Here is a 23,767-nt window from a genome sequence, read left to right as displayed (position 1 = left end):
TTTTCTCTATTTATTAAAATCAAAAATTTTCTGGGGTGGACTTGACCTTTAATGATCACAGTATAACTATTAGTTTTGATATATTTTATGGTTGTCTCTTTTCACCTTTGTTTTTCAACGCAGGATCCATCTTTTTACCAAAAAATTATGGCATTTTCGACGAGCTGAGGCTGAAAGAGTTTATCTTTATCAAAGAATACTAACTTCTGAATGGACCGAGAACAGGAAAAACCAACGCAGAATAAGGTACATGCTTAAAATAGCATTTTCACTTTTATGAGATGGGGGTGAAATTTTGAAATATGATACTTTTTTCGATTATTAGGTTAAAATACTTTTGATTGTTTTTATTGTTCATATAATATTGTATGTTGTATATTGTACCTTTTTAATGGATGTGAACAAAATGAATTGAAAAAAATTACATTTTCATAAAAAAAAGGCCAACATTTTCGATCGCTTGGCACTTTTCATGAAATATTTGTCCCATATGCTGTGTTGTGCCCCTTGAAAATTAATTGCTCGTTGCCAATGTGCATTGTACATGGCTACGCGCCTGATAAAAAAACATTCAAGGATGTTTCCGTGTTTATTTCTATTTTCTCTGTTGTTTCCCAATCATAAAAGTGAAATCATATTTCCTGCTTAGAATATTAAAAAAGACTGCATCAAAAGGGTATTGTATAGTGGGCGTTTAAAAAGAAGGATATAGGTGATTCTCCTTCTCATCAACATTATTAGTCTCATCATTACCATCATCATAATCATCATCATCGTCATCATCATCACCATCATCATCGTCATCATCATCGTCATCATCATCATCATTATCATCATCATCATTATCATCATTACCATCATCATCATCATTACCATCATCATCATCATCACCATCATCATCATCATCATCATCATCATCATAATCATCATCATCATTACCACCACCATCATCATCATCATCATCATCATCACTATCATCATCATCATATCATCATCATCTCCATCATCATCATCATCATCATCATCATCATCATCTCCATCATCATAATCATCATCATCATCATCATCATCATCATCATCACCATCATCATCGTTATCGTCATCATCATCACCATCATCATCGTCATCGTCATCATTATCATCATCATCATTACCATCATCATCATCATCATCATCATCATTATCATCATTACCATCATTACCACCATCATCATCATCATCATCATCACCATCATCATCATCATCATATCATCATCATCTCCATCATCATCATCTTCATCACCACCACCACCACCATCGTCATCACCATCCTTATTCTCATTATAGCGCTTTGGATACATAAATTATAATACATTTTTTCCATATAGATACGAGCTCCGGAATCACTCAAACATCGATGCAGCAAATTTTGTGATATCCCGATCTACGAATAGTCCGAATTCCACCTTGGATTATTACATTTTTCCTAAAGCTTTGAGGAAAAACGATAATTATTATCACTACCACATGAATGATGCCCTTTATGGTAGATTACCCAAGGTAAGATATTATACTTTTGATTTCTATTTTTCTATTTTTTAATACTTTTCCTGGCGCTGTTGCAAGAAACCGTATTAGCTGAAAATCTTAGTCAAAATTTGCTCTTAAAGGGATGCTCCAGTCTGAAGAAATTTATATTTTCATAAATAGAGTAAAATTTACAGAACAAAATGCTGAAAATTTGATCAAAATCAGATAACCAATAACGAAGTTATTAAACTTTAAATGATTGCATTATTCCGTTGAAACAGTTCTAGACGTGTCTTCATGATTATTCACTGGGTGCATTGGTGGAAATCCCAGGGGGGACAGGGGGACGCGTCCCCCAAAATAGTAGGGGGACACAATATACAAATAGCGAATAGGCATGAGTGCGATGGTGCGAGATTTCGCATGAGGTGAAAGAAAGATGCTCTATTCAACGAGGCGTGAGCCGAGTTGAATAGAGCGTTTCTTTCTTTCACCGAATGCGAAATCTCGCACCATTGCACGAATAAGAATATTCGCTATTTGTGTTGTACAACGCCTCGGAATTTTGCGAAAATATGAAAAAACAAAGAGTTTATCCCTATATAGTAATCTATGAAAAGGGAGCAAAAATACCGAAAGCAGAAAGCAAAATCCCACAAGCGCACATGACCTTGGGCAGCCTTGCGCGTTTAGCCAGCTGGTTTATACGCGTATTGTTCATTTTTACCGAACACAATGAATTAAATCGTATTGTACAACGCCTACTTAGCTTGTTGTACGCGAGCAAATGGGAGGCTGAATGTCAAACATTCGTGCCGTTGCACAAAAGACGTACCATCCAAAATGTACCGTCCAAAGTGTACCGTTGCACGACTTTAGGAGGTGACGTCACAATACGATTTAATTCATTGCGCTCGGTAAAAATGAACAATACGCGTATAAGCCAGCTGGCTAAATGCGCAAGGCTGCCCAAGGTCATGTGCGCTTGTGGGATTTTGCTTTCTGCTTTCGGTATTTTTGCTCCCTTTTCATAGATTACTATAGGGATAAACTCTTTGTTTTTTCATATTTTCGCTAAATTTCGAGGCGTTGTACAACACAAATAGCGAATATTCTTATTCGTGCAATGGTGCGAGATTTCGCATTCGGTGAAAGAAAGAAATGCTCTATTCAACTCGGCTCACGCCTCGTTGAATAGAGCATCTTTCTTTCACCTCATGCGAAATCTCGCACCATCGCACTCATGCCTATTCGCTATTTGTATATTGTGACGTCACCTCCTAAAGCCGTGCAACGGTACATTTTGGACGGTACATTTTGGATGGTACGTCTTTTGTGCAACGGTACGAATGTTTGACATTCAGCCTCCCATTTGCTCGCGTACAACAAGCTAAGTAGGCGTTGTACAATATCAAATGTCCCACTACTATATTTGGTCCTTTATGATGGAAAGAAATCGTTTAAAATCGAAATAAAACATGTATTTTGGTCGAAAGGACCTTACATTTGGGGTGATAACCTTTTCTAAACCTTTTTTTAATTTTTTTTTTGCTTGTCAAATTTTCCAGCACCTGGTCCCCCTACTTTTGGGGAGAGATTTCCGCCCTTGACTAGGTGGGCTAATGATGTCGTATCCCCACTTGTTCTTTTATATCTTATTATATGAAATCAGGTTTATTAAAAAATTTTCAACTAAGAACTAAAACAATTGGATTGACAACTGATTAAGTGCATTAGTTATTTATTGCTGCAACTTATTTCATCATAAAGGAGACACATCCACTACACATGTATGAAAAAAATGAAACAATTATGATTTCATGTAATAACATAAGAAAAAGGAAAGTGGGGATATGACATCATCATCCCACCTAATGAATATTCTCGACTGACGTGAATATAACTGTTTTCACAAAATATTGCTAAACTTAAAAATTCAATAACTTCGTTATTTGTTATCCGATTTTGATGAAATTTTCCTTAAAGGTCAAGTCCACCACAGAAAAGTTATTTTGAATCAACAGAGAAAAATCAGACAAGCATAATGCTGAAAATTTCATCCAAATTGGATGTAAAATAAGAAAGTTATGACATTTTGAAATTTCGCTTATTTTTCACAAAATAGTTATATGCACAATTTACCCACATGCATATGAGAGAATCGATGATGTCCCTCACTCACTATTTCTTTTGTTTTTTATTGTTTGAATTATACAATATTTCAATTTTTACAGATTTGACAATAAGGACCAACTTGACTTAACCATATAATTTTAAGCAACAGTAACTCCACATGTTCAGTGAGAAGTAAAACTTTATTTCACAGGACAATGAGGAGAAAATAAAAATATTTCATATTTCAAATAATAAAATACAAAAGAAAAAGTGAGTGAGTGATGTCATCAGTTCCCTCATTTGCATACCGACCAGGATGTACATATAACTATCATGTGAAATTAAGCGAAATTTAAAATAGTCATATTTTACATCCGATTTTGATGAAATTTTCAGTGTTATGCTCGTTGGATTTTTCTCTTTTTAATCAAATCAACTTTTTGTTCGGGTGGACTTGTCCTTTAAGATAGTACCAATGGTCACACTCTGTCAATTCTTATAAGAACAACGTTTTGCTCAATTTGTCTTTTGAACATTAATATACTTGACTGGATTTTGTACATCATGCGGAAAAACAATGAAACTAGCTTCATCATGCCATTCAATTAAAGGGGTTTATAATGAAAAGGAAATCAGTCGCTGATTTAATGGTTTGAAAGGGAAGTGAGGTGTGCACAAATTAGTTCACGATCATTTGCTATGCAGTTCTTCTGCAAAGGAACCCAAAGTTCATTGCCAACCATTTCCTAGTCTACAGGCACATACCCCGATTAAAACTTCGATCAACAGGTGGGTCTCCATGCAAAGACTAGCACATAGTAAAAACTTGCTGTTTCTGAAGGGACTTCAGTACACAATGCTTTATAGGCTGCACATTCAAACCCTTAAAGGAGAATGAAACCCTTGAAACCAGCTGAATCCATATCAAAGAGAAAAATCAAAGAAACATATTGTTGAAAGTTTGAGGAAGATTGAATGAATAATAAGAAAGTTATGAGCATTTGAATATTGAGATCACTAATGCCATGTAGATCCTCCCATTGGCAATGCGACCAAGATCTGTGATGTCACACACGTACAACTCCCTTATTACTTTAGTACTTATTTCACTTATATTCTCACTTTTACAGAGTCTATCACAAGGTGAGGTGTTCTCTTTATGAGAGAGTACAGAGGTTTCACAAGTACAGAGGTTTCACAACATTATATCATTGATGAATCGTTTGTCATATGATTAGAATGAGCAAAAAGAGATGTTTTGGGGTATATTTTCAGTGTCCAAAAGGGGAGAGTTGTTCATCTGTGACATCATAGATCGTGGTCGCATTGCCAACAGGAGGATCTCCATAGCATTAGTGATCTCGACATTCAAATGCTCATAACTCTTCTATTGCTAGTCCTATTTTACTCAAACTTTTGTTGATCTTATTCTTTGATTTTTCTGCTTTCACAAAAGCTAACTTGATCCAAGAGTTTCATTCTCCTTTAACTCTCGTGAAGGGTTTGCACAGCAGACTACCAACTATCCGGTCTGCTCTAATTAACGTAACCTTTTAAAAAAAGTCGTTGTAAATTTGTTGCAATTTCCTTTTCAGTCGATCTTGCCTTGAAGTGTAATTGCCAGCGATTTTTTGAGACAAAAAGATTGTTCTATCTAATATCTATTGGTTTCATTTATTGATACACGTGTGTCATTATTGTTATCAGCTTTTATTCGCGTACAAGCGCTTGATTTGGTTTTCAAAAGGAAGATTGAGAAAATTGCATGACTGAGCTTTATCTATGGAGAGTTATTTGATGTTGTGGGTTCTTTTCTGGTATTACATGAAGCTATATAGGATCACAAATTGAGACTTTCCATTGTGAATCATCGAAGCAGTAATGTTTAATTTCACCCTGTCGATACAAAAAAAAATTCGAGGGATGAAAGGACCTTAATACGTTCTGATGAGCAATCTTTTCAAACTAGTTGCATGAAGGATCGATGCACGAATTGTCCGTTCAACTTGGCGATCATAGATTTCATGATGAGCTTTGGGGCGCCTTCGATGCTCCTTTTGTGGTGGTGGTTATGGGGGGGGGGGTAAATCGCTCGAAACAATGGGTGATTTCAAGTACGGTGTTGACCATTTGGTGTTGGTGTTTGTCAATTTTTACACGATTATAACACCAAAACAAAAAATGAAGATGGTCCCGAAAAGTCACTCACTAGTTGTTGAGATGTCTATAATGTGATCTGGATCAGTTTTGCAATCTCTGAATAAGTTTTGGAGCTAATTAAGGGAAGCAATCCAAAATTCAACACCAACACCAAGGCAAACACCGGACTTGAAATCACCCAATGAGATCTCGACCACGTTTCTTGATTTCATGATTACGATTATGGTACATACTATTATGAAATTGATTTGAATGGCTGCTGAGCCCTGTTATATAGGAATGAATAATAATTATGATAATTTACAATATTATAGCGCTTATCACATCAGAAAGGAAAGGAATTTTTGGCAAACATATCCATTTTATGAATTTATATTATATATTTTACAGTTGACGGTTGAGGGAATTGCATTTTGCAAAGAGAGCGCATGTAAATGCCTATATTTAATGAACAAATAGGTTTTTATATATTTTTCAGAGAGAGCGCATGTAGATACCTATATTTAATGAACAAATAGGTTTTTATAAATAAGGGATAGTAATAATAATAATAATAATGGAAAATTTGTGATAGTCGTATTTTATTCATGAAATTTGTCCCATAATACATTTTCCTTACTGCCAACCATCAAATCTGATTTAATGACATATTCATATTTCAAAACAGTCTTCTATATTCGTTATGAGTGGGCCAAATTCTATGCATATGAGCACTAACCTATAACAGATATAAATTTAGACATCATTAGTATTTATTACTCTGACTGTAAAAATAATCCATGAATATGCAAGCATGAATCAAGGGGAATTTCGATTTTATTGACTCTAATGACCCACTTCAGGGTATCAGCGTACAAGTCATGTACAGTACCCCCAAAATCCATATTTTATTGTTCGAAGTGAAATCATCATGTTATGCAGGGCCCGCTGGGAGAACAGTTTACAGAACTGAAGTGGCTACCCTTATTATTATTATTATTATTATTATTATTAATATTATTATTATTATTATTATTATTGTTATTTAAAACCCTGACTGGTCAACAGTACCAGTCATTACTAACTTTTTCTGCTAGCACCACCGTGGTGTTGTATTGTATACTGCCCACTTGCGGGCTGTGTTATATAGGCTTGGTGAACGGGGTTTGCTTGATATTAGCTCTTTTTTCGGCCAGCTGCATGTTTAGTTGCTTGATGAGATTAATGATAATATTGTGGGCTTGTTGGATAAATACTTAAACTATAGCCATTGTAATAACTGGTTGTCTAACATTAGTAATTTCTTATCAGTGGCGTAGCTTGAATGAAAGATTAATTCACGTGATAGATTCCAACAAATCATTATGATCCATATCACAAATTCATTAAGTTCAATAAAATCTGATCATATTACAGGTATCTCCATTCAAAGAGAAGTTATACGATAGATGCAGTGTAGTAGGTAATAGTGGTATTCTACTCGACAGTCAATGCGGAGAGGATATAGATAAATCCGATTTTATATTTAGGTAAGTTTTCTCCGTTTCTACTGGTCTGAAAGGGGACGGGAAAGGGTAACAGAAGTTGACGTCTATTAGACCACTGCATTCTATCGGCTTACTTATCAGTGGATCGGCTTGGGCAAGCTATGAAAGCATATCAACATGAAGAGGGCGCTATACAATCATTCAAAATGGGGTTCGTTGAAAGAAATGCAAGATGAACATCTGATTTTTCTGGGAACAAAATTGCGTACGATTTTTTTCTACTACTGGGAATAGCCAGAAGCTCATTAAATGAATAAGACATCAGAAACCCTTTCCCCAATTATCTTTTTCTTCTGGCTTTATATAATTTCCAGAGAGTAAGCATACACTAAATTTTCTTATTGTTATTTACTATGGTAACTGTCGTATAACATGGGACTTGTCGGATAAAGTCTTTTCATGAAACGCTCCCCCGAAATTACTCAAAGAGTTTTGGATCAGAGGCGGTGCCATGGGGGGGGGGGTATGAGCAACAGGTGGTGGAGAGGTACTTACATCATACGTGGATAAAATCTTGATCATCCACTACAGGAAAAAATGCTCCTCCAGGATATGATAATGAAAAAAAAAAATAAATGCAAAATGTTATTTTTCTGATGTCAAATTATGGTATTCCGGGAAACACTTTTTCTTTTCAAAAACACCATCTACTCAAAGATAATTGTAAAAAAAATATTGATATTTGTTTTATTTTTATCACAGATGCAATATAGCACCGATTGCGCCATTTAGAAAGGACGCAGGTTCGAAAAGTAATCTTACAACTATGAATCCCAGTATTTTCTTCAAAAGGTAAGAAAAGGCTTTCATAACTAATTCCTGAAAAAAGGGTCATTGAAAAATTAATAAGATCATATTCACTATGTGTTGTAGACTGAAAACATTGAAAAACTGTTCAATTATTCGCTATTCAAAATGAGTATCAAATCTTGATATTCATTATTTTTTTGGAAAAAATAACTTGATAATGATATTAAAATTTCCGTCGTTAATTGATATAGAAACGAACGAAATATAAAAAAAGAGAGAGAATTATATTGTAAAACAAAAATTATTCTACAGTGTCGCACTATGTCCTTCTAACCTATAAAGATATACCAACAATCTTGCTATCAAACCTGTTCTGATTTTCTTAACGTCTGCTCAACACTGCCAATTGGTGGAAATTGTGATATTCAAAATGAAGGAATAAATCAATTAATTACTTAATAGGTAAATAAATGAATATGAATATATGAATATATAACTTTTTCGGATATTTATAGTGTGTCAAGATTTCTTGATCGATCTTAAGATTGATGTTATATTTGGGTATAGGTCCATGATGATGATGACGGATTGTCGGGTGAATGGTTCGTTTTGATAACACATTTGTACAAGGTAAAAACAAAATTGATTGTGGAAAGATGAAAATTAGTTTTACATTTGAACATGGTGAAATTATTCTCTTAAAAGAATATATACCGATCATTAATTTTCGTTGCCTTGATGCATAATGATTACACTCTTTCATTTTGATCCTTCACTTTTCCAGGTTTGGAGAACTTAAATCATCTCAAGATATGTACGACTTTCTAGGGAACATCTCAGAATACAACGGTCATATTTGGTTGCCTTGTTTTGCAGCAAACCATCTCACCAATATATGTCTTAAAGCTTTCTTCAATTTCAATGTTAGCAGTCCCGCTGCCATCTTGGCCAACCCTGATCATTTTGTGCAGATTATGAAGTTCTGGTCAGAACGGAACCACACCAAGCTATTGTCGTCAGGTAAGAAAATATTTTCTTCCTTGTTAATTGTAGGAAAGTGTATACTCTGAATTTTACAAGAGTGGCTGACTGTGGATTCCTTATCCATTTGTTTTAATCCAATCGTCAGAAACTGCAGAAAACTGAATGCCAGGTGCACAGTTTGATGTAGGAGGATGGGGGGGGGGCTGCCGTCCCCGAAATGTTCACAAAGTGATGTAAGTTTTTATTGCGTTTTCAGCGTCTTACTTTTCATCCTCAAGATTTTCATAGATTTCTATTATTGTGGCAAATGTCTATAAATGTATTTCAAAATTGCATTAATTTACTTCATTCCCCACAATACACAGGTTTCTACATTACCCATGTAGCCTTACAGATGTGCAAGGAAGTGCACCTCTATGGCTTCTGGCCTTTCCCTGTCAGCGTCAGCGAAAATGAGCTAAAAGAACAACCTTGTCATTACTTCAATGGGGAGCCTTTTACCCGATCTCACAATATGGATGATGAATTCCGGCTGCTCTTTCAGATGCACCAACACGGTGTCCTTAAGATGCATGTCGGCGAGTGCCCAAGTGCATCCGGAAAGATTCGGAAAGCTTCGGAAGATCGGACAAAAACGGAAGCTTGGTTACCTCACGATATCTCAAGAAGATGAAAACGGTTCAAAAGCGCGTCATTTCCAGAAGGACCAGCGCGTTTATGACGGGTGTACAGACGGATTCTCGAGCAGATATCCTTCGGTTTGAATTCACCCTGATGTCCTCATCCTTTGATATCCACCATGTAACCCTCGACATGTCGCATCAACAGAGTTCTATGGAATCTAAACGTGTACTATCCAATGTGTGACACAGTTTTCACTCTGCGGCGCACAATGGATTAAAGAAGACTGTAAATGTATTCAAAATGCCTGTCAAGTGACAAAGAATAACTGGGAGGTCTTTGTCGAAAATTGTTGAAATGGAACAGTAGTTAGTCCTAAGTTTCGGAGCTGACGAAAAATTGCCAATACGTGTATGTGGTTTGTTCAAAGTCCAGGATGAAACAGCTATTTTGATTCACCAATATTCGACAAAGACTTTTGGTTGTTCTCTGTCTTGAAGGGCATTTAAACATGCGTTTTCTGTATTCTTGAATCTGCCGTGCTCCGTGGTGCAAAGATTGCCTACTGGCAGCTGTCAACGTGTTCATGGTGACATTAGCATGCAGAATGGACGGAAAGTGTTGTGTCGAGAACATGTAAAGATGGTTTATGTATTTGAACGGTGAATGCTTGCAAATGTAGCAAAAGTGGGCACTTGGACCACGGGCTCGCAAAAGTTTCATAAGGTTCGAAAAATTGCACAAGAAAGTTCATTAACAGTCATGATAGTCGTACAGTTTACATTGTCGAAAAGAAATTTTGAACAGTTCTTTTAGGGCGTTCAAAACTTCTTTATTAACTTCTTTATATTTCCACAAACAACTGCTAGAATTTGCAAAATAGACGTTATGAATTTGTGAACGGTTGTGAGATAATGTCGCTTAAGGTTTTCGTTTTTAAATATTTTGTTTTTGTTTTTATGGAAGTGGAAGGGCATTGACCAAATTTGACAAACTCAATTAAAATACCCTTTTGCCGCAGTCATTCAACGTTCAGATCCATATATATTTATCGAGCTCGATAGCAAGATCCTCGACATCATTTCAATGGAACCTGCCTTACCTGCGTGCTTCAGTATCTAAGCTTATTAGAGTTCAGCGACGTACCTGCGTACGAGGCTAGATCAGCGACGCGGACTTATACGCCCGCGTCGCTAATAGCGTCGTTGAGCGAAAACTATTAAGCTGCAACACGTTTTTTTTCCTCTGAAGACGATCCGCACATAGACCTACGAGCTGCATGGTAACTCCATGATATGCAAAAGAAACATTTCATTGCAACCGCTGTGTGCTGAAATCATATGTTCATTATCTTTGTTTTAGAAATGACATGGACTTCTTCCTCAACTATAGTATGCAACTCAATCTAGTGTACAGCTTGATTGTGAAAAATAATCTCACAAAACTTTGTGTAATTATCATGGTTGATGGTGAAGGCTGAATCGTATAAACCACTATTTGTCCCTACCGCAGAACGAATACTCTAAGTAACCAAAGACACGTAGGCCTACTTTCTTTTTAACATAGGATTTTACCAAAGAGATTGTATTTTCATGTATAGACATTTTGGGGTATTTAATTGTAAAAAAAGAAAAGAAAAAAAAGAAACGTAGACCTTTCTGAGAGAACAGATCAACCGAGGTAGGCATTGTTGCCCATTAAGATTTCTATTCCTTCAAATGTACAGTGTTCTTTCCTTTATCTTATAGGTATAAAGCTTATTTATGACGTCGGAAAAGACAATGATCATTTAATCATTTGGATTTCTGACTCTCCTCTCCCTCTTAATATTTGGACTATGGTTGACCAGGCATGACGATACATTGTTTCTGATTTGGTCTAATCCGTCGCCGAAGACGGGTGTTTGTATTTTATGTCGGTTTAAGCTGATTCTTACTTTATATTTATTGGATGGCGAAATGAATGGATGATTGAAAGGATGGATAGACGAATGAAGAAATTAATGGATGTATCAGTTCATCAATAAACAACTGATCAATCTATCTATCTATTTATCTATCTATATATATATCAATCAATCAATCAGTCAGTCAGTCAGTCAGTCAATCAATCAATCAACAACTAATCAATCAATCAACAACTAATCAATCAATTTATCAATCAATCAATCGATCAACCAACCAATCAATAAATCAATCAACAACTAATCAATCAATCAATTAACCAGTAAGTCAATAATCAATCATTTAATCAACCAATCAATAAATGAGTGAATAAATGAATGACTGACTGACTTAATGTTTGAATGGATGAATAAACTGCGTTCATAATTATCAATAGAATATAAGGCAAGGCATATTATGGTTAGAGTCTGCATACTTTTTTTGTAAACCTAAAGAATAAACATCTTCAAAGTTTGAATTCATTCATGACAACCGGATCACTTTAAACGGCATTACGTAATTAAGAACATGGTGTGGTATGACTTTCACGATGCACGAGTTTGCTCTGCGGGTAAATTGGTAAATAACAAAAGGTTTTTTCTTCTGTGTTATTTGGAGTTGCAATATGTATATTTACATATATGTATAGTAAAACTTAATGTATTAGGCATGTGTTTCTACGCTCGGTATTTGGAAACGGCATGACATCATGAATGTAATTCAGTTTGCTATAGTTTGTATTTATATTTCATTTTCAAGTTATAAAATGTTAACTTATAAAACTACACTTGACTTAAAAGTGGTATGAATAACATATCTTTCTTGTTATCGAAGTTTGTAAAATTGTCAGATCTTTTATAAGAAATATCAGTGTTTTCTAGGAACCAAACTAAAAGTTACTATAGTATTTCAATTCGCGGTATTAGTTAAACAGATATTTTCGATAAAATATTTGATTTTCCTATTTGACGTTATACTTAAATATCTAAAACCTCACAAAGGTATGCGGTCCTTTAGTGCATTGACCTGTGTTACCCACACTATTTTCGGACTTTGTAACTACATTTATGTCATATTTAAATATTGTGCACTGTTAGAAAATGTATCCTTGAAATAAAAGAAGTTCCTGCAGCAGAGTCTCGAGAACACTTGTAATCTTACCAGATTGTGTAATGTTACATTATATCGTGTAAAATTACAGGAAATTGGTATTTGATGTATGAAACCTTACAAATTTCCTTAAATAATACACAATTTTCCCCTTTTTAAACAGACCTGTTCTGTTAAATTGCAGAAAAATACCCGTTTTATGATTTTACAGAATGATTCTGTTATTGCTTTCTGCAAAATCTTGTTATTTCTGTAAAATCAGGTTTTTTTAACAGTGTGTTCTATTTCAGAAGCTATCGGTGCTTACATGTATTTATGTAAGCGATGACGTCGCATGGTAATAAAAAACATATATTTTATAAAATCATGGTTCACTTTAAAACAATTTTTTTTCCTCAAATGACCCATATTTTTCATTATGACGAGCACTTTACACATTTTCAAATGAAGATGTTGCTTAAGCTTTCCCGGCAAAGCATTCAAATTCTAAGAACGAAAGGCATTGTATACTAGACCAGGTGCATAGTACATCAGGGGTAAAGTCCCGGGGGTAAAGTTTGGAAATCTGTATGTATTATTTCTGCTTTTGGCACATTTGACTATTGTTTCATGGGCTACTGCCAAATACCATTGATTATGAAAATGTCGGTGAGTTTGAAAGCCATCTCCATGGTTTATCTCAAATGACCTTTTACTGCTCGTGCGCTGTTGGTCTAAAACAATTCGACTTGTGGAAAGTCGACTAATGCAAGTAGAACACGCATCATTCTCCAAATTTTTAAGTGTTGTGCAATTCCTTTTATGACATCCTCATTGTACAATTTTACTCTGTGATCATGGTTTTTTTTCCTTCTAATGTTTGAAGGGATGGTACCTCTTCGATGAAAATTAAGGACATAATTCAATTTAATTCAATTTATTTTTCTCAGTATAAAAACAACAATATAAATAGTACAAACATGAAATAAATAAAAGGAAATGGTGATAAGAATGTTGACTCTATACGTGTATAGTGAGAGGAATAAGGTTCAGTATTTTATGAATGGTTTATAGCTGTTTCTGAAGATATTCTTTCTTATTATGATTCTAATTTTATCTGTTTTCAACACAAACAATTATTATCTGATACATTGGTCATTTAATCAAAATAATGTAACGGTATTGTGCTACGATAGAATCGGATAAATTTTGTAAAACTTGTGCTGATACTTATTGCCCTGAGATTTCAGAAATTAAACTTTGTGAAAATCTGAGTGAGAGGTTTTTAAGCGTATATCATGTTTCATAGCTTTGTGAAGTGGATATTAAATACTGGAATCATATAGAATGGAAAAGACATAATGGACATGTTGAAAAACACAAGCTGCTATGACACATGGATTATTGGATATCGTACAGGCCTACCTCAGTACCATAAGGGTATTTTCAAGTGTGTGAATTTAAAGTTGCTTTAGATTTTACTTTGAGGTAAAAGGGAACCAAAACAATCTTGCCTTTGTTTCATACTTCTTAGTTGGTATACATTTCGTTTTTTATCGCCAACGTCATACCTTGGATTTTACTGGATGTATCCTCATATGTAGTGTGTATGCCAGCTACGTTGTTGTGGATTGTAGATGTGTTTGCGAAGAAGTGTGATCAACTTTTAAATATGAAGTGTAGGCCTATTTTAAATTAATTCTTGCAAAATTTACATTTTTTCTCTTGGTTTGCGAGCAACATAAATTACCATGTACATGTAGCACTGGATTATGATTAAATATGAATCTCAATCTGAATATAAATATGTATGATATTCTGGATGATACCACTCTGTACAAAGTTATATTGATTGTATTTAATGCTCAATCTAGTACTTCAGTTTATGAAATAAATCGTATGTTTGAATAAGTCAAGGTAGCTTTGCTTGATTTCTTTTATTTCTGCCCTCAATTAATCATATCAATATTCCACAAGAATGTTATATATTTAGTTTAACATTTTACAAAGGTATTACTATATTCAAATTACACAAGAATGATTCGAATAGAAAATCATGTAAAATTGTAGCATACAAGATGATTTATTATTTTGTTAAAACACTGGATGATTCATAAGGTTTTTTATGGAAATGTAGAAATAAACTTTGAACTTTGACCTTAGAAAAAAGGGATCATATTATTTTACCCTGTGATAAATACAACAGGACAGGGTCGGGTCTGATGTATTAAGTATGGGGGGTGAATGTCTTTAAAGAAAAGGAGGTCACACGACATTGTAAGTCTCAAATACACTAATTAGTGTTACAGACGTCACTTCTCGCCATTTATATTGTAATTTCGTGCACTTTTCTCCCATTGGCGCTCTCTTTGTTCCAAATTACGTTTGAAAGACAGCTCCAAACTATCGTGGTGGAGGTGGCTTAAATCATTGCAACGTTTCTCAAGAATACTGATTTGCGAGCATATTAATCGGTGACGTAATGACAGTACTATGTCACCCTGCTTCAATCTGTCTGAATGGTATAATATCAGAACTTTACCTTACTGAAGCTAGCTCGCATCATTTAAACATTGAACTAATAATGCTTGGTGGATCATTTTTGAGAGAATCAAGCAATTCTCGTTGTTTTCGGATGACTTTCAAACGCTCTTCATGTTCGATACGAGCATAATTCATCTCAAGTCGAAGTTTTCGAATTCTCAGTTGACATTCCTGCTTCTGGAACCCTTTGATAGTCCGTCGACCCCTTGTAGGAGGCGCCCTCTTTGCGGGGGAAACAGTCACAGCACTTTCCAAATTTTTCACTGAATTTTCCTCCACCCATCCGCCGTTGTAACTAGCGTGACTGGGCGTGGTCGAAGTAGTAGTTTCCCTAGTTACGCCTAAAGCAGTAGTGGTGGCGGTTGGGGTAAAATGTTGGGTACCGGCTAAAAAGGTTGACTGAACAATCTGCTGCTGGGTGGATGTCGTGAACGGTAGACTGGTTAGAGAATCCCTATCTTGCTCCGTGTAGCTCCCGATGCTCGTACCTAAGTACCCAGAAGGTTGCGCTTCCGGAAGCGGGCCTCGGGAGGGTGGGTGTTGTACTGGTGGATCTCGTGCGGCTACTGTTGTTCGAGGGTCAAGGACATACCGTTTTTGTGCCGGTGGGGGCTCTTCGACACAAAGAATAACATCGTCTTCTGATTTATCCATTGGTTCGTAATCTGTAAATATTAATAAAAAGGAAATAAGAGCGAAATCCTAAAACAATCAATAGTTGATATCGATCTGTTTTAATTTGTTAGATCATAGGCGGAACGAGGGGGCCCGAGCCCCCCCCCCCCCCATCCCCCATTGCCGGAGCAAAAAAAAAAGGGGGAGAAAGAAAAAGAAGGGAAAAGAGAAGAGGAAAAAGGAGAGGAAAAATAAGAGGAAGACGAGTGAAAAAGAATACGATGAGGGGAAGACTTGGGAAAAAAATCATGTCATTATATAAAGTTTTTGCTCGCGCTTCGCGCTCGCATTGCCTATTAGGTGATTTACATATCTTCCTCAATATGGAGCTTGAAACATCAAGTTTTTTTTTCGAACTATCATTAGTTTGATTTACAAATTGATTTTTAAAAAGTGTTTTGTAAAAATGGTCTGAATATTATTATTTTATGCTCGCGCTGCGCCCTCGGAAAATTTGATTTGTCAGGTATAGCCTACCTATTATTTTCGTGTATTCCTCAAAATATCCCTATTCAGGTCTGATTATGAAAAATGTCGGCTAGCGCTGCACACTCGCATTTTGATTGGTGAGTTATGTATATTTCAATATTAATCCTTTAACTAACTTAAAATCCCCATTTCATGACAGTTTATCAAATTTTTGGCTCGAGATTTGCACTCGCAAACTCTGACAGTTTGTCATTTTCCCGACAGACATCAGTCCAGCAGCCCTGCGTGTCGGGTAACGGAGGGCTGTTCCAACTGGTCCATGTCGGTTTTTTAAGTTCCCTTATCTTTGTCAAACGTCATGATTATTGCATCGTCATTCAATAGCGATTTTTGTTTTCGCAATGCGGACGTGGGGTGCTCTCTGTACCGACAGTGATAAGAATGTCCCATTTTAAGGTCTAAATGTTAAAAAAAATCAAGCTCGCGCTTCGCGCCTGCATCATATATTTAGTGGGATCCATGTCCTCTCAAAAATTTTTCTTTCGTGATGGACAGTGCTTCAAAAGTTCCTTTTCGGTCAGTATATCATAAATCTAAGCTCGCGCTCGCATGTTTGTTAAAATACCCAATTTAACAAAATTGTGAAAATGTTAATTTTTAAAGTAAAATATAACAAAGTTTTCATCTCGCACTTCTGTACCGATAGTAATTATTATGTCCTTGTTTTATATCTACATCTAAAAAAAAAATCAGCTCGCGCTTCGCGCTCGCACAATTATTTAGTGAAATCCATATCCTCTTAGACAGTGCTTAAAATGATCTCTTTTGGGTCAGTAAAAAAAAACCATCTCGCATTATGTTTATTGAGATACGTATACAGCTTGTCCATTTACTGATGCGGAATCCGAGTTTGTTCTGTATGTAAAACGTGTAAAAATTATAGATTTCAAATTAATATATAAAAAAATTAGTTCACGCTTCGTGCTCGCATCATTCATTGATACCTTTCCTTTTCGTGATTACAAAAACTGCATGGAATGTCCCATTTTAAGTCTAAATCTAAAAAAAAACTAGCTCGTGCTTTGGGCTCGCATTACTTGTTCATGATTGCAAAAAAATGTTTAGAATGTCAAAATTTCAGGTTGTAAGATAGAAGGTTTTCAGCTCGCTGTTCAGTGGTTAGTATGTCCTGTATTAAGGTCTAAGTCCCCCAAAAAATTAAAGCTCGCGCTTCGCACTCGCATCATTAAATTGTGAAATCCACATCCTCTCCACAATTTTCTTCATGTTGGACAGTGCTTAAAATGTTCCCTTTCGTGCCAGTAAATCAAAATTTTCAGCAGGCGGTTCGCGCTCGCATTTAGTTTATTGGGATACACAGCTTGTCCAATTACAGATGCGGAATCCAAGTTTGTTCTATATAAATATAAAAACGTGTTAAAAAAAGTCGAAATATCAAACATTTTCAGCTCGCATCATTCATTGATACCCTCCATTTTCTTAATTACAAAAACTACATGGAATACCCAATATCAAGTCTAAATCTAAAAAAAAAAAATAACCCTAGCTTGCGCTTCGCGCTCGCAGTATTATATAGCGAGATCCACATCCTCTACAATTTTCCTCGTGTAATCGGTACCGATATTTGTCGGTAATCAGGGCCTCCACACCCCCCTACTGGAAAGGGCCTCGCGACGCCCCTGGTCATAACTCCATAAAAAGAAAAAAGAACTTCTTACTATACATGACCATTATTATTACGTCCATACTTCACCGGCAAGCCAGTTATGTAATTCAAAAGTCTTCTTTCTATAATCTTGACGAAACTGCAAAGCTTCTGGATGTGTTTCGTGTGGACGGCTGTCAGGGGCGGCGATCCGGGGGGCGGGGGCACAGTGCCCCCACTTTATGAAGCACTGAAAATGTGCCCCTTTTTACGCAAGAAAAAAGCACCCTCGCGAATATAATAGGGCCTACCGTGCCTACCTGAGGAGGACCTGTTTTAGGTGTTACCAAGGGCCCCTTATAAGTGCCGATTTTTACAAAAAAACCACGAACGTATTTTGTGCCCCTTTCACATGAGAACCACCTATTTTATGTGTTAATAAATGCCCCTTTTCCTTCTTGTAAGTGCCATAGCTTTCTCGAATCATTGCCCTTTTTACCAATGAAAAGTTCCCCTCTTGAACGTGTTATGTGCCCTATTTCACCTGAGAAGGACCCGTTTTATGTGTTAATGAGTGTCACTCTGCCTTCTCAAAAGTTGTAGCTGTTCTTCATATCAGACAAGTTGTCCTTAAAACCATTCTTTTCGTGCCCGATGATTGCCGGTTTCTTTATTTAGCGTTCTGCTTCCTTCTTCAAATGCATCCTCAAATAATCCCTTATATGGTTTGCCCCTTTCGCTACTTCTTTTTTCTTTTGATAATAAAAATCATCCTTTTTAAACTCTAATTAAATACCTTATTTTAGTACGCCCTTATTTACTTTTGTTCTGATCGATGGTGTCCCTTTTCCTTTCGAACAAGTGTTTCTATTATATATTATTCTGGAAAAACACATTTTAAAATGACGAATTTCACAAATAATTATCTTGAGGAATACGAGGCTGTTGCTATTCGAAACAAAACGCTGCGTTGACATGGTTGAGGAAAAACGTAAGCGTAATAGGCGCCAGTGAAATATGTTCCACATGCACACGTGACTTCAAGCAGAAATGCAATCAAGTAATCAGAATTAGAGGAGACAGTCATTCTTTTTATAGCTTTTTATAATTACGTTGTATGTTACTAATTGTGAAGGAAAAAAATATTATAAGAATAATCCCACAGAATAATCCTACATGTACGTGCCTTAAAGGGATGCTATGGGCTGAGAATAATATGATTTAAACAGATAAAGAAAATCAGACAAATAACACTGAAAAATTCGATCAAAATCGGACTAGCAATGACAATGTTATGGCATTTTAAAGATTTGAATTATTCCGGTGAAAAAGTTCTAGGCATGTCTTCATGAATATGTAATGAGCAACTTAATGATGTCATATCCCAACTTGTTCTTTTATATTTTATTACATGAAATTATGTTTATTCAATTTCTTTTCTACCAAGAACTGAAAATTTGGATTGACAACTGATTTAGTGCATTAGATATTCATTGCTGCAACTTATTTCACTATAAAGGAGACACATTATTCACACATGTATGAAAAATTGAAACAATTATGATTTCATGTAATAACATAGGAAAAAAGGAAAGTGGCGATGTGACATCATCAGCCCACCTAATGAATATTCATGATGACGTGCATATAAATATTTTCACAAAATATTGCTTAACTTTGAAATTCAATAACATCGTTATTTTTTGTCCGATTTTGATGGAATTTTTATCATTTTGCTTTGTGAATTTTACTCTATTTATTTAGATATAAATATTTTCAGCACGGAGTACCCATTAAGTTACATGAGTCATGTGTGTGGGGTAGATAAGTCATTTTTTCTTTGTTTTCAGACAGTGCCCTTTTCCCCTGTGCCCCCCCTCCTCCACTTTCAAATTCGCTCCGCCGCCCCTGACGATTGTTAATCATTTTTAAGCCTAACAGACGCCCCACTAGTGGATAATACAGTGGTGCTCAAAATTTATTGAACCCCGGCCACTAGAACAAGTTCTGCCATGGTTTAGATATTAGGCGATAAAATATTACATTCAATAAAGTTTGTTTCTCTGGGCTCGCTGAACATATAATGTTGTCGTCTACATTCAACATGCAGTGCGAAGGGATGGCGGGTTCACTAACTTTTGACCACAACTGTGTTTATATAAATACACAAATACATATTAGTATATTAATGATAAATGATAATAATAATAATGGTAATTTTTTAATAGTAGACTAAAAAAATAAATTTAGAAATCAACATGTATTTCATAGATCTTGGTATTTAGAATTACATCACGTAAACTTCTTAATGACTTTACTACAAGTTTAAAGATTTGTATGCATGCATAGAAGTGTAAAGAAAGCTAGGTTATCACACATTGGAAAATGGAAGACAACACTCACAAAGAAATAAGCTTACTGTATCGAGCAAAGAAAATAAATCTAAAGAGATTCAAAATCACCTTGTTTCCAATGTTAAACGAATCAAAACATATTTAAAACTATCACAGTTTATTCCTTTACAATTATCATAATCATTATTACCTCCATCGTTATGAATTAATTTCCCGGGACAGTCCCCTTATTTGGATGTGCATTTTCTAATATCAATATTGAAAACAGCTTCATTTATCTGTAGTGCATACATTGTATGTAGTCTGCTGGGCAAACCCTTCACTCGAGTTAAGGGTCTGAATGTGCAGCCTACTCATGCCTTGTGTACTGAAGGCCCTCTCGTTGGAACAACAGTATGAGCTAGTCTTTGCGTGGAGGCACACTTGTTGATCAAACTCCAATCAGGGTCTGTGCCTGCAGACTACATTGTATGCGGGCATGCCAGCGCCAGGATCCGATGACAAGGGTATTTTGTAATGCGCTGAGAGACGTTGTTCTGATGTATCAAGCGTTATATAAAAGCGGATTATTGTTATAATTATTATTATTATAATTATTATTATTATTATTATCATTATTATTATTATTGTTATTATTATTATTACAATTATTATTAGTATTGTCATTATTATTACTATTATTATTATCATCATCATCATTATCATTATTGCTATTATTATTATTGCTCTAAATAGGATCAAGTCTGTATTTTTCTTGCAAAAACTTTGCTCTAACAAAAAGCACCAAGTAATTTCAAGTGAAACTAAGAACTTTACACTGCTAATTATTATGATCATTATTATAATTATGATTAATATCATCATCATCATTATTATTATTAATATTATTATTAGTAGTATTATTATTATTATTATCATCATCATCATCATCATCATTATTATTATCATTATTATTTGGCAAATATGACTCTTTCTACGACGAACCCTTCCACCTCGACTTTATATGCTCTGCCATCATGGCCCATAATACTTTACAATAAAAAAAGTAGATAACTGAACCTACCCTGTTCTGCATAAATCATTTCCGACGCCTCCTCATCATCTTCAAGGTCATAGGTGAAATCGCTTGATCGGTTCTGCTGCTTTGCTATCATCTTCATGTAGTAAATAACCTTCTCTGCAATCGAATCTTCTGCCAGATTGTCCAAGTCCCTATCATCAGGTCCTCCAGCAGACGAAGCAGCCCGGAGTTCCCCTCTCATCGTCTTTTGAAGTCTGTGAGCCGTCACCATTCTTTTGGCCCTGGTCTTGATGTTGTCCCATAGTTTCTTAATCTGTTTGGTGTCACGCTGGTGGCTGCATCGGACATCGGCGTTGAACCTGTCAGCGATGTCTTTCCAAGTTACATTCTTGAGTTCTAGGGTAAACTGGTCTCGAGTATAGTTGTTTTCGATTATGTCAATGCGGTCGAGAACGAGCTGGACTAGGATTCTCTTCTCCTGGTCGGTGTAATGCCGATGCCATGCCTCTGGAAGAGCTGAGGCAGGATCTTTGGAGTTCTTGGACGATGATTTGTTCTTCATCGTTGCTTACTTTGTCGATCTCGCCTTAGAATTTTCTTCTTACCAACTCGTTTCTCGTAAACTTGTATCGTATTATCCCACGACAGCTCGTTGGTCTCTGCCAATCTCCCAACTTGGCCCGTCAGGTGAAACAATTCTTGAATTGCAAAGTACGCTCTCAGATGTACGCCTGTTAAATCATAGCAATGACTAAAACTACAAGTATAGACCTACCTCGGACTGCGAAATGATAATAAGGTGTTCATTGTCTGATGGCCTCCAGCTCATAACGATCGAGTCTAATATGTTCCTTATGAATTTAATTGGAGAGCGATAGGTTAATCACAAAAGAATAATTTTTCTCTTTCAGATTGAGTCGATTTTTAAAGATTAATTTCGATGAAACTAAATAAGGTTTTAGATAAGGCCTACTCGCTACCAGGCAATGCGCAGCTACATGTACTATATGTGAACCTATGTACGTAGCTACGTACTACACGGGGAAAATAAGGAAGTGAGGATTTTTGTGCGTACATTGTATACACAGACAACGAACGGAGTATTTCAGTCAGTACAAATCTCAGTATAGCCATTCTCACACACACACTTTTTCAATAAGGCAGCCCGATGTACACGGCCTTTGCGTGCAAGTGTATGCCTTATTACAGTACTCGATATGTGTACTCTATTCACCTCACACATTCGCATTGTTATGGCCATTATTGTTGGCCATGGTGTGGCCATTGCTCTCATCATTTAGCACGCATGGGGATTGGAAAGGGTGCGGGGAATTAGAGGAGAATATGGCCTGGGGGTGCTTAGGGGTAATTGAGGCCGGGCTTGAGGCGAGCAGCTGTGATTGTATCCATTGTATATCCGATGCCAAATGACCAATCATGTAACTTTGCTTCTGTTAAAAGTCTTCATCGCCGAGGGGGTATGTATTTAAAGAGCATAAACCAAAGGCGCCGGACTCGGGGGGGGGGGGGGGGTGTGGCAGACTGGCAAAGAGGAAAACCTAATTGTCCAAAAATAAATTATCGAGTGGAACGATCCCTCTAAAAATTAAGATGATAAATTAAATGAATAATCTTTTCTTGTCTATAAAGCTTGTCAATTGAAAATAAAACATGAAGAACACGTTATGATGATCTTGAACCAGCAGTCGCTTCGCTCTCCTGACAGATCCAGGGGCGAAGTGGCCGCGGTCACCCCCCCCCCCCCCCCCCATTGGCGGCGCTAAAAAGAAAAAGGGGGAAGTAAAGGGCAGGAGATGAGAAAAGGGAGGAAGAAATATCATGAGAGGAGGGAAAAAAGTAAGTGAATGAAATAAGGGGAACTTTGGAAAATAGAATAACTCTCAGGTCGTTAAAGGGGAAGGTTACCCTGACAAAAAATGTTCGTTGTAAAAATAGCACACACAAAATTAATAAAAGATATGCCGAAGGTTTGAGAAAAATCCATCCAAGAATTAAAAAAAAAGTTATTAGAATTTCAATAATCTTATTGATCTGTGACGTCATACCTGTCATATAGCTTTCCTACACATCGTATAGCAAAACATGAATGAAATGTCATTTTCTTAGAAAGTTGACAATGCTTTTAACTGTACCTTCATTATATCAATAGTAAGTCATCACGAACCATTAAAACATGAAATTTATGCATTTCATATCATATAACATAATATGGGGCAGCTGCTCGTTTATGACGTCACAAATCCAAAACTTAAAATTCTAATAACTTTCTTAATCTTTGATGGATTTTCCTCAAACCTTCACCAATGTTTTTTTTTAATTTTCTGCTATTTTTACAATAAACTTTTCTTCAGGGTGAACTT

The 23,767-nt window shown here is 35.9% G+C and overlaps 2 protein-coding genes across 2 annotated transcripts; one reads left to right on the top strand and one right to left on the bottom strand.

The window, feature by feature from the left end:
* Nucleotides 1–129: 129 nt before the first annotated feature.
* On the top strand, nt 130–14,613 carry LOC129271171 (sia-alpha-2,3-Gal-beta-1,4-GlcNAc-R:alpha 2,8-sialyltransferase-like). Its single transcript, XM_054908542.2, has 6 exons — nt 130–246; nt 1,368–1,539; nt 7,180–7,292; nt 8,013–8,102; nt 8,845–9,080; nt 9,410–14,613. Exons 2-6 carry the CDS (start codon nt 1,507–1,509, stop codon nt 9,715–9,717), a joined length of 780 nt encoding a protein of 259 aa, XP_054764517.2. The 5' UTR covers nt 130–246; nt 1,368–1,506; the 3' UTR covers nt 9,718–14,613.
* Nucleotides 13,122–22,639, bottom strand: LOC129271172 (uncharacterized). The gene is made up of 2 exons (XM_054908543.2): nt 21,429–22,639; nt 13,122–15,906 (listed from the first exon to the last, which is right to left on the bottom strand). The coding sequence occupies exons 1-2, from the start codon at nt 21,946–21,948 to the stop codon at nt 15,260–15,262; spliced, it is 1,167 nt and encodes a 388-aa protein (XP_054764518.2). The 5' UTR covers nt 21,949–22,639; the 3' UTR covers nt 13,122–15,259.
* Between the last annotated feature and the right edge of the window lie 1,128 nt (nt 22,640–23,767).

This window comes from Lytechinus pictus, chromosome 11, assembly GCF_037042905.1.
Source record: "Lytechinus pictus isolate F3 Inbred chromosome 11, Lp3.0, whole genome shotgun sequence".
Classification (NCBI taxonomy): Eukaryota; Metazoa; Echinodermata; class Echinoidea; order Temnopleuroida; family Toxopneustidae; genus Lytechinus; species Lytechinus pictus.
The sequence above is the reverse complement of the archived record's forward strand: the minus strand, read 5'-3'. Positions and strand labels throughout refer to the sequence as shown.

What these genes read in the sequence shown, in the direction of transcription:
- LOC129271171 (XM_054908542.2), top strand. Translation starts at nt 1,507, where the DNA reads ATGAATGATGCCCTTTATGGTAGATTACCCAAG. An exon ending in TTTATGGTAGATTACCCAAG is followed by an intron (nt 1,540 to 7,179) that starts GTAAGATATTAT and finishes ATCATATTACAG; the next exon opens with GTATCTCCATTCAAAGAGAA. An exon ending in CCCAGTATTTTCTTCAAAAG is followed by an intron (nt 8,103 to 8,844) that starts GTAAGAAAAGGC and finishes TCACTTTTCCAG; the next exon opens with GTTTGGAGAACTTAAATCAT.
- LOC129271172 (XM_054908543.2), bottom strand. Translation starts at nt 21,948, where the DNA reads ATGAAGAACAAATCATCGTCCAAGAACTCCAAAGATCCTGCCTCAGCT. An exon ending in AATGATTTATGCAGAACAGG is followed by an intron (nt 15,907 to 21,428) that starts GTAGGTTCAGTT and finishes TAATATTTACAG; the next exon opens with ATTACGAACCAATGGATAAA.